Source organism: Gigantopelta aegis, chromosome 3 (assembly GCF_016097555.1).
Source record: "Gigantopelta aegis isolate Gae_Host chromosome 3, Gae_host_genome, whole genome shotgun sequence".
NCBI classification, from domain to species: Eukaryota; Metazoa; Mollusca; class Gastropoda; order Neomphalida; family Peltospiridae; genus Gigantopelta; species Gigantopelta aegis.
The window spans coordinates 60051762-60062453 of record NC_054701.1 but is presented as its reverse complement, the minus strand read 5'-3'; the positions used below and the strand labels follow the sequence as shown (position 1 = coordinate 60062453).

At 41.0% G+C, this 10692-nt stretch overlaps 1 protein-coding gene across 1 annotated transcript; it reads right to left on the bottom strand.

Moving 5' to 3' along the window:
- Positions 1-773: 773 nt before the first annotated feature.
- On the bottom strand, positions 774-8346 carry LOC121391368 (sigma intracellular receptor 2-like). Its single transcript, XM_041523027.1, has 3 exons — positions 7902-8346; positions 2472-2622; positions 774-1375 (listed from the first exon to the last, which is right to left on the bottom strand). Exons 1-3 carry the CDS (start codon positions 8019-8021, stop codon positions 1122-1124), a joined length of 525 nt encoding a protein of 174 aa, XP_041378961.1. The 5' UTR covers positions 8022-8346; the 3' UTR covers positions 774-1121.
- Between the last annotated feature and the right edge of the window lie 2346 nt (positions 8347-10692).

Sequence of the window (10692 nt, the reverse complement as noted above, 5' to 3'; positions counted from 1 at the left end):
GTTTTTTTATAAATAAATAAATAATTTTTAATGTAAAATTGAAGACTGATAACCCACCCCGTACGTATTGGTATGGTTCGCTGTACTGTGGCCACTAAAATAGACTCGCCCGATATTTTTAGAATGTGTATGCTCCCAAATAACGTTATAAAAGGCGAAGTGTGATTGGTCAATATTTAAATTATTATTTACAGACGAAATGTTACCTGGACATTGGGGACTACGCAGTGTTGTTAGTTTTAAATCACTGGCAGGATTCTGCAAGTAAGGTTTTGATTGGTGGACATGAGCTCCAACTGGCTGGTGTTAGATCCACATGTAATAGTGGAGCTAATTTTAATTAGATTGATAAAAATGCATCGATGTATACATGTACTTTCATTTGATCGTCAGTATAACTTAGATAAAGTCTTATGCACGTCAGCCATCTCCCTACTGAAGAGCATAACAGCAAGTTAAAGATTGCTGTGGCTGTTCTACGTTAACTCACCGAAGACTCATTAAAGGGACAGACCCTAGTTTTTATACACTAAGGCATATTTTTCACCCATACCCTAGTTTCAACCCGTACAGATGGATACTAAGTTTGGTTAATTTACAAACCTGTAATAAATTTGGATACAGCAGAGTGAAACAAGAGTCTGTGACGTTGAAATACCCTTCAAAAATAGACTGAAACGCGACTCCATAACCGTTATTTCTCGGACGCACGTGCATTTTTTAAAATATGAAAAATGCATTTTGTGGTATTAGAAGCACCAGGATGACCAGAAACACTTCGGTTGTACGGAAATGGATAATGTAAAGAATAAAATATAAGTAATGTTTGATTTCAGTGATCATAAATGGCTCTAATAGTGAAAAGCATGCCTTGGAGTTTAAAAACTAGGGTCTGTCCATTTAAAACCGGAAGCCGCGAGTACTGTTGCGTCTGATGCGTTTGCGGCTTGTGTTTAGGGTATATAAACTATATACATTTATTTCACTGCGGCTGGCCTCATACATTTTGCAGACGCAAACATCACACGCATCCAATCTAGACACTCTCATTAAAATATTTTATTTCGATTGGGGGTTTTTTCCGGGCCGCACGCACGCGCCGCATCTAGTCTATTTGAGCTTTAACCAGTTTTTGTTTTTACCTCTTTGTACACACTGCTAAAGACCGCTTCAAATAGACTAATTAATGTCATTATTAAATATGCAAAGTAAACTGACGCCAGCTTGAGTCGTTCACTGGTAGTTCTGGGTGCAGGCACGGTGAACGAGCTAAAGTCTTCAAACATTGCCATAATAAGAACGGAAATGATCGACGTCAGCATGTGAGTGGAGGATATGATGGCGGGAATTCGAATCCACCGACAGTTAGCTGCACCTGAAATATACAAACAGTTTAACAGTCAAATAAATAATATTTAAATTAATTTTTAACTTGTTTTTGGAGGATATGTAAACAAATTAATTACTACATTCGTGTTCGTTTGATACCAGTTATGTTTCATCTCCGGGCACATGTGCAGGAATTTAGGCAGGATGTGCCCCCCCCCCCAAAAGAAAAAAAACCGGAAAGCATTATAGAAACTTAAAGAAAATTCTCTTCTTAACCGTTTAGGGAGTTTTAGATTATTAACGACTCGGTTGCCCCCCCCCCCCCCAACAATCCTAGCTACGGCCCTGGTGTGTGTGTGTGGGGGGGGGGGGGGGGTTCCGAGTCATTAAAAAATATATACGTTTCAACAGGGGGACAAACACACACACACCCCCCCCCCCCCCCCCTGCATATGCGCCTGATCTGTGATATCGTTGTTTAAAACGTATCTAAATCCCGTTGGCTCGTATCTCTGCGTTTGGAAACAACTCGTAAGATAAATGGTATCTAACAGCCACGCATGTAGTATTCTGTATATAATAAACGTAAACAAGGGCTGATCAAAGGGATGTATTCTGTGTTAAGTGCGGGAGGAGACGAGGCTATTGGCATACTGCCTACAAGACTTGGTAGCAGGAGCAAGAATTATTTTTTTCAACAAATTTACTTGGTCACTTAACCATCCTAACAAATTGTCGAGAGATAATGGGATATACGCTTGTGATGCAAGCAATTTAACATTATGTTGTTACTAATATCAATTAACACTGCACTGTTGTGAACAGACATCCGAGGCAATCCAAGGCACTAAAAGCAAAGCAAATAATATTGTATATAGAAAGTTGGCATCTGGTATACAAATTTGATCACTGTATGATAAGGTATGGTACTGTGTAAATATATAAACTGTAAACATACCAAGGACTGATGGGGCTACATATGCTGTTACCCCAATACCGTTTCTGTTCGATTATTCTCAATTTAAATACCCTTGAATTGTACATATATATATTAAGATATTCTAACCATGCTATTGGTTAATCAATACATGATTTGAAATTGGTCTAACCACAACATGATTACGGACTTTTAGTTAATTTACCTTTATAATATGCATATGCTGCTACTACAAAGAAAGGTATTTGTAACGTGAACTCCACGACACAGGTGCTCATGTACCAGGGAAAAGAAGGTGTAGCCCCTAGAAACGGGTCCCGATGACCATTCAGATACCAGTGGTATAGGTTTTGAAGCTGAAAATAAAAATTAAATGAAATGAAATTAGCATTTTATGTATTTAAAATATCTCTCTCTCTCTCTCTCTCTCTCTCTCTCTCTCTCTCTCTCTCTCTCTCTCTCTCTCTCTCTCTCTCTCTCTCTCTCTCTCTCTCTCTCTCTCTCTCTCAGCAAACTAAGTTAATATTACTCAAATAGCTCCTCAAGTTTACTTTCAATGAACCATTCCAAATCATACGCCAAATTACCTCACAAACACTGCGCGATTTTTAATATTTTGGACTTAATCCTACTGGCCCCTGCGTGTGCTGTAACCTCACCGTGGTGCAGGAGTGTAACATTCTCTTTGAGAATGGCCAATACAGCACAAAATTGAAGTTTTTAGTAAAATTCTGTGATATTTGTGTTTTTGCACAGTTCTTTACACTGTTTTTGTTTAAGTCTTGAATTTTTATATTGATGTTGATCATCACTTTATTTGTTTGCATTACCATAGTTTGACACCCAATAGCCGATGTATTTTTCGTGCTGGGGTGTCGTTAAACATTCATTCATTCATTCATTCATTCATTCATTACCATAGTTTGACATCCAATAGCCGATGTATTTTTCGTGCTGGGGTGTCGTTAAACATTCATTCATTCATTCATTTAATCCTACATTCAAGATTCAATAGCATCACACTTTCCAGCGCGGGCGGTCCCTTCTCCCACCTACCCTAACCCCGTTCCTGTTCTGAACGGAGGAGTCGGCGTAAGTCGACACCTGCGCCCATGACAGGCGTGTGTTACAACAGCTTGTTCTGAATGTGCACTAAGCCCTATGGTCTGATCTGACCTGACCCCCCCCCCCCCCTCTCTCTCTCTCCTCTCTCTCTCTCTCTCTCTCTCTCTCTCTCTCTCTCTCTCTCTCTCTCTCTCTCTCTCTCTCTCTCTCTCTCTCAGTCTGTCTCTCTCTCTCTATCTATCTCTCTCTCGGACTGTTTTGTGTGCAGTTATTTCTTTTAAAGTTCAAAAGTGAACAACAACAGGCCGATCTGTCATGATTCGTTGATTGATTTGTGTTGACTAATGTATCTTTGTTTACTGAAAAACAAAATATTGCTCTTCTTCGCGTAAATCAAAAATTAAAATAATAAATAAAATTGTGATAATAATAATAATTTAAAGGAAAAGAAACCCCTAGTTTTTCTTGAATTCATAGGGATATGGGGGCGGGATTTAGCTCAGTCTGTTGAGTGCTTGCCTGAGTTGCTTGTGCCGCAGGATCGAACCACCTCGGTGGATCCATTCAGCTGAATGGAGTTTTTCTCTTTCCAACCAGTGCACCACAACTGGACAAAGGACGTGGTATGTGCTTTCCTGTCTGTGGGAAAGTGCATATAAAAGATCCCATGCTGCATTAACAAAAATGTAGCGGGTTTCTTCTGATGACTAAGAGTTAGAATTATCAAATGTTTGACATCCAATAGCCAATGATTAATCAATCAATGTGCGCTAGTGGTGTCGTCAAACAAAACAGACTTCTTCATAGGGATGTATTAGCCTAAAACGGGATCGATGACTAATAGGATGTCAGAGTTTTAGTCCCACAAGAACTATGGGACTGTATGTATTTGTCCGTCCGTCCATCAGACCATCCGTCCGACATATAGTTTTCTGGAGTTTTTAGCAATTCCTCAAAATACTGAGCTGAAATTTTATGTATAGCTTTACCATATAGTGTTACAGATTACGTTTGGCCTTCGTGTAGATTGGGGTCGAGACGTAACCCAGTGGTAAAGCGCTCGCTTGAGGCGCGGTCGGTTTGGGATCGATCCCCGTCTGTGGGCCCATTGGGATATTTTTTGCTCCAGCCAGTGTACCACGACTGGTACATCAAACGCCGTGGTATGTGCTATCCTGTCTATGGGATGGTGCATATAAAAGATCCCTTGCTGCTAATCGAAAAGAGTAGCCCATGAAGTGGAGACAGCGGGTTTTCCTCCCTCAATATCTGTGTGGTCATTAACCATATGTCTGACGCCATATAACCGTAAATAAAATGTGTTGAGTGCGTCGTTAAATAAATCATTTCCTTCCTTCATGTAGATTAGCCATATTGTGGCCCTTGAACTTAGGTAATACAAACATTCGTTGGGTCCGGTACGGTAGGGGACATGTAGGGCTCTAATAATGTCTTCTATACAAGAAGTATATTCGAATGGAGTGGACAGACGTACGGGCTCTTTCTCCCCCCCCCCCCCCCCCTTTTTTTTTGCAGACTGGTTTTTGCCCGAATAAAACGAAAATACTCGAATCTGGGTAACAATAGTTTTTCATATTAGCATTACTGCCAAACAGTTATATATAGGGTTGCAAACGAATCACTGCAAATTTACATGATTAATACAACTGATTTTGCGGGTACTGTAGAATGATGGAAATACATGGTAAAAAGGCCACAGGTCAGCACGTTTTTACCCGAATATCTGTATCGTTTTTACCCGAATATCTGTATCCCCCCCCCCCCCCGAGTTTATGCTCCAGCACTGGGGGAGGGGAGGGGGGGGGGCAGTTGCCCCCTTTCCCACTGTCTCGTACGCTTATGCCTACTATGACACTTTTATCAATCGAACTCGTGTTTGGGATACGGCACACTCTGTGACCTTCCCACGGAAATAAACCCTTCGAGACTGCAAGCACTTCAGTCCGCATCATTCTCTTCTGAAGTACCGGCCTCGGTGGCGTCGTGGCAGGCCATCGGTCTACAGGCTGGTAGGTACTGGGTTCGGATCCCAGTCGAGGCATGGGATTTTTAATCCAGATACCGACTCCAAACCCTGAGTGAGTGCTCCGCAAGGCTCAATGGGTAGGTGTAAACCACTTGCACCGACCAGTGATCCATAACTGGTTCAATAAAGGCCATGGTTTGTGCTATCCTGCCTGTGGGAAGCGCAAATAAAATATCCCTTGCTGCCAATCGGAAGAGTAGCCCATGTAGCGGCGACAGCGGGTTTCCTCTCAAAATCTGTGTGGTCCTGAACCATATGTCTGACGCCATATAACCGTAAATAAAATGTGTTGAGTGCGTCGTTAAATAAAACACTACTTCTTCTCTTCTGAAGTCGTCTGCCTAATTTAACTTCCTTCGTTTGTCGAACGGCACGACCTCACTACTCTCATGGTATATAGAACCAGATCTGGTTTAACTACGCTAATCTTGCCACACCTGTCAGTAACTCAGTACCATAAAACGCAACAAGCGGAACCACATTTTAAAAAAGAGCCAATTAATAGGCTACACTAACTGAGGCTATAATGGTTTGATGCTCTGCAGGCTTTTCATAAGCCACATTCATGGCGTAGTCAGGGGTGGGTGTGTGGGTGGGTGGGTGCGGTATATCGGAGATCGGGGGATTATATCAAATTATATATTTTATCCTTGTACGCCAGGTATGCCCACTAAGTCACTGGAGTTTAGGACAACTTATTAGTGATCCATAGCTAAAATATCAAAGGCAGAGGCGGGTTTTTTTTTAATAAATATTTTTTAACATGAGCCCAAGCTTCATAGTTACCATTTTTGAAATATAAGATAAGACAGATATATTTATTTCATGTAAACATTCCACATTGGGAACAGTATGAACATAATGACATTAAAGTTTGAAGAAGAAAAAACAGTACAAAAAAACTAAATGATACTATTGAAACATTCAACACATTTGAGAATTATTATTTTAGATCATACTGGTAATGCTACCAGCTATACGCCGACTTGAGAAAAACCAGCTTGCAAATAACACCTATTCTGGGTTGTTATTATTAAACAATCGATTGTATTACTGTATTTTTAAATGTATTATTAATTCAACTACTTGGCGACTAACGTGCATTGTGATAAGTTGTGTGCTTACATCTGGAGAGAAGGGGGAAGCTCGGCCTTTAAAGGGTGGGGGGTGGGGGGTGGGGTGGGGGGTCGCTGATTGAATATAAGTGCATATGCCAGTGTGTTCAGTTGAAAAATACAGTAGTAAATGTCACTGAATGTCAAACACAACTTAAATGTTGTTTTATGTACGGGGGGAGGTAGTAATGATCAAATAGACAAAAGCCAGCCTAAATGGGGCAGATTGTGTAGAGCAAATCTCAGAATCTGTGCATACTTACTTTATGGATGACCTTTATTTTGGAAAAAAAGAAAGAAAAAGATGTTTTATTTAATGACGCAATAACACATTTTATTTACGGTTATATGGCGTCAGACATATGGTTAAGGACCACACATATATTGAGAGAGGAAACCCGCTGTCGCCACTTCTTGGGCTACTCTTTTCGATTAGCAGCAAGGGATCTTTTATGTGCACCATCCCACAGACAAGGTAGTACATACCACGGCCTTTGATATACCAGTCGTGGTGCACTGGCTGGAACGAGAAATAGCCCAATGGGCCCACCAACAGGGATCGAATCCAGCCCTAATTTTAATGCCTGTTTATCATTTCAGACGCATGTGTAGAACATATGAACAGTGCGGGGTCTACACTGTGGCGAGTGAAGTTTCAATGTAGTTTCAGGTCATGTTTTGATGAAAAATATATTTAACAAAAAAATAAATAATTAAAATAGTAATAACAATAATTAAACATAAATAAATGGTCAGTCGTTAGGGCAGGGAAACCCCAAACAGATCCATTGGTCCCACAACATGTCGCACCATTTCGTGCACAAGTTCGATAATTGACTATTATGTATTGACATATGAATATCTATATATTGTATGAATGTCGTGTTTGACTATTGCATAGATAGATATTAACGCACTGGCGCAAGAGATAATTAAATCCTTTCTGGCCTCACAATATGTCTCATGCCGTTGACGGGACTCGAACCTGCGGCACCGAATCGCTCGTAACTTACAAACTTGCAACGATACGTTCTGAGCTATGTGTGTGTGTGTGTGTGTGTGTGTGTGTGTTTGTGTGTGTGTATGTATGAGGTCTCTCATTTATATGAGTGTAAAGTCAGTATTTGACAAACTGAACAAATGTGCCCCAAGTCTTTGACACGCGTGTATTAACTTATCTGGGATATAATACGCAAACATACATTAAAAATGACTGAAACTTTCTCTCATTCCCTCTGTCTCGGTCTCCTCTTCCTCTGTCTGTCTGTCTGTCTGTCTCTCTCTCTCTCTCTCTCTCTCTCTCTCTCTCTCTCTCTCTCTCTCTCTCTCTCTCTCTCTCTCTCTCTCTCTCTCTCCAAATAAATAAATAAATAAATAATATTATTATTTCAATCCTATTTATACTTACGGGCTTTGGGTAAATCCATGCTGGTAACAAACACTGGGTGTCGAACAAGATGGTTGAAACTACTTGCCAGACGAAATATCCGGACAAAACAACGTCCACAACCCGCCGAGATTTTGCCATCTCTTTATCTCCACTTCTAACACAGAAGACAGCACATCATTATTTCACTGGTGCAGTACAGCCTTTGACTCTAGCACAGTAAGTAAGCCGCCGGAACCGACTTTCCGCCCTGAGCAAAGTGACTCAAGATAGCATCACTTCAACCTTCAGGATATCCAAAGACCTTTCTCAGCAAGCATATATATGTACATGTATCTACATGTGTATATATATAATATGCACTGACTACGGTTACACTAACACATATTCTCCAACATTTCCAATCAAGTTTCATTCAAGATAAACACACTCCCATTTTATTTGTTTCCACGGTAATTCGAGTTATGTGCTAGGCCCTATTTGCAGGTCGCCATCGTTTTAGCGGGTGGGGGGTTTCACAGATTACATTACTCAATGTATACATACAAAAGGTTACGTGTTCTTTTTTCTTTCTTATGACTCCCATATTTCACAGCGTGATGCAAAAGCAGTAGCTGGGTGTGATAAACTCGGTTTTTACGTAAGGAACATTCCTCGTTTCGGAGTTTGTGCACTCGCCACTCTTACGACGGGTAGGTGGTGTGGGATTTAGATCTTATGGTAACTGGTAGACATGTAAAAGGCGACTTATGTACCCTAGGCATACTTTGTATGTATCAGTTAAATTTGATTTGTTTAACGACACCACTAGAGTATATTGATTAATCTTCGGTTATTGGATGTCAAACATATTTGGTAATTTCAACACGTGATCCTTAGAGAAAACACACTACATAGGCTTTTTCATTAGCAGCAAGGGATATTTTATATGCATTTTCCCATATATAGGGCAGTACAAACAACGGCCTTTTGAACACCAGTCGTGGAGTACTGGTTGGGAAGAAAAACCCCACAGAAGATGTTCGATTCTACACATTATAAGCACCTCGTATAAAGCGCTCTACCGACTGAGCTAAATCCTGCATAGTGGCGGATGCAGAAAATTCATTGGGGGGGGGGGAGGGGGGGCAGGGGGGCAATGACATGAGGCGGAATGCCAATGGAACTTTGGGGGTTGCTTTGGAGGGGATCGAACAAAAATGAAAATTAATATATAATAAAATTATAACTGTCGCAAACTTTAGGGGGGGGGCGCCCCCCCCCCCCCCCCCGATCCGCCTCTGCTGCAAGTCACAATGGATATAATAGGGGTTGACTTAAAATTAGTTTGAGCATTTTCTTCCAATTTTACTTTTATTATTATTTAAAAAAAATTAAAGCATAAATTTAAATTATATTAATGTTTGAAACATGTTTTAGGTTACATTATTATATCTGGAATAACATAAGAAAATGTATGCCATTTTCAAACAAATAGGCCTAAATAATTTAAACTCTGCAGTGATTATTCGCGGTAAGCTTAGTTGAACGGAAAGTTTTGTTTTGTTTAACGACACCACTGGATCGTATTCATTTATCAATCATCGGGTATTGGATGTCAAACATTTAGTCATTTTTGACGCGTGGGCCTTCTTAGAGGAAACCCGTTGTATATTTTCATTAGCAGCAAGGGATATTTTATATGCACTTTCCCACAGCATGGGATATTTTATATGCACTTTCCCACAGCATGGGCAGGTATAAGATATCGAACGGAAAAGCCACCCACATGACCGGTTCAGTGAATCCACACAAAGAAACGCCGACCAGAAAATAAAGCCCGCCCCTGCAGAACTGGCGACATAGATGGCTGGAGGGGTTTGCCATCCACACCTATATTTCTACTACTGCCACGCAACTTTGTTCATATTTATCTTTATATCTCCATTTGATCCTTATTGTGTTTATTTAGTTGATCAGAAAAATCGGTTAAGCTTTGGGATAATTTTCATAGAAAGGGCTAGTGCGGAAGTAGGATCCAGGACTAGGAGTATATATATCACGAGAAACCGGTTTTTTTTTTTACTGAACAGAGGGAATGGGGTGTATATTTAAGCCACTGGGCACTCCTCCGAAGGGTGGTGTCGGGGTTAAGCCATCGGACATAAGGTTGGTAGGTACAGGGTTCGCAGCCCAGTACCGGCTCTCACCCAGAGCGAGTTTTAATGACTCAATTGGTAGGTGTAAGACAACTACACCCGGTTCTCTCTTACTAACCACAAACAACTAACCCACTGTTCTGGACATACAGCCGATAGGTGAGGTGTGTGTGTCCAGGATAGCATGCTTGAACCTTAATTGGATACAAGCACGAAAATAAGTTGAAATGAAACGAACTCAAAGGGGTAGCAAATAGTTAAGTAACCCCACTGGCAACTACATTGTCTATAAATCATGTTTTGGGAGAGAAAGAAAAATATATATCGTGGAACCGGCCTCGGTGGCGGCGTGGTAAAGCCGTCGGACTACAGGCTGGTAGGTACATGGTCCGCAGCCCGGTACCAGCTCCAACCCAGAGCGAGTTCTTTAGGGCTCAATGGGTAGGTGAAAGGCTACTATACCCTCTTCTTTCTCACTAACCACTAACCAACTAACAGCTAACCCACCGTCCTGGACAGACAGCCAAAATAGCTGAGGTGTGCCCAGGACAGCGTGCTTGAACGTTAATTGGATATAAGCACAAAAATAAGTTGAAATGAAAATATATATCATGGGCAAAAAAAAAGTGTGGGTGGAGGGTGGGGGTAAGTAGCCTTCTACCCAGATCATAGCA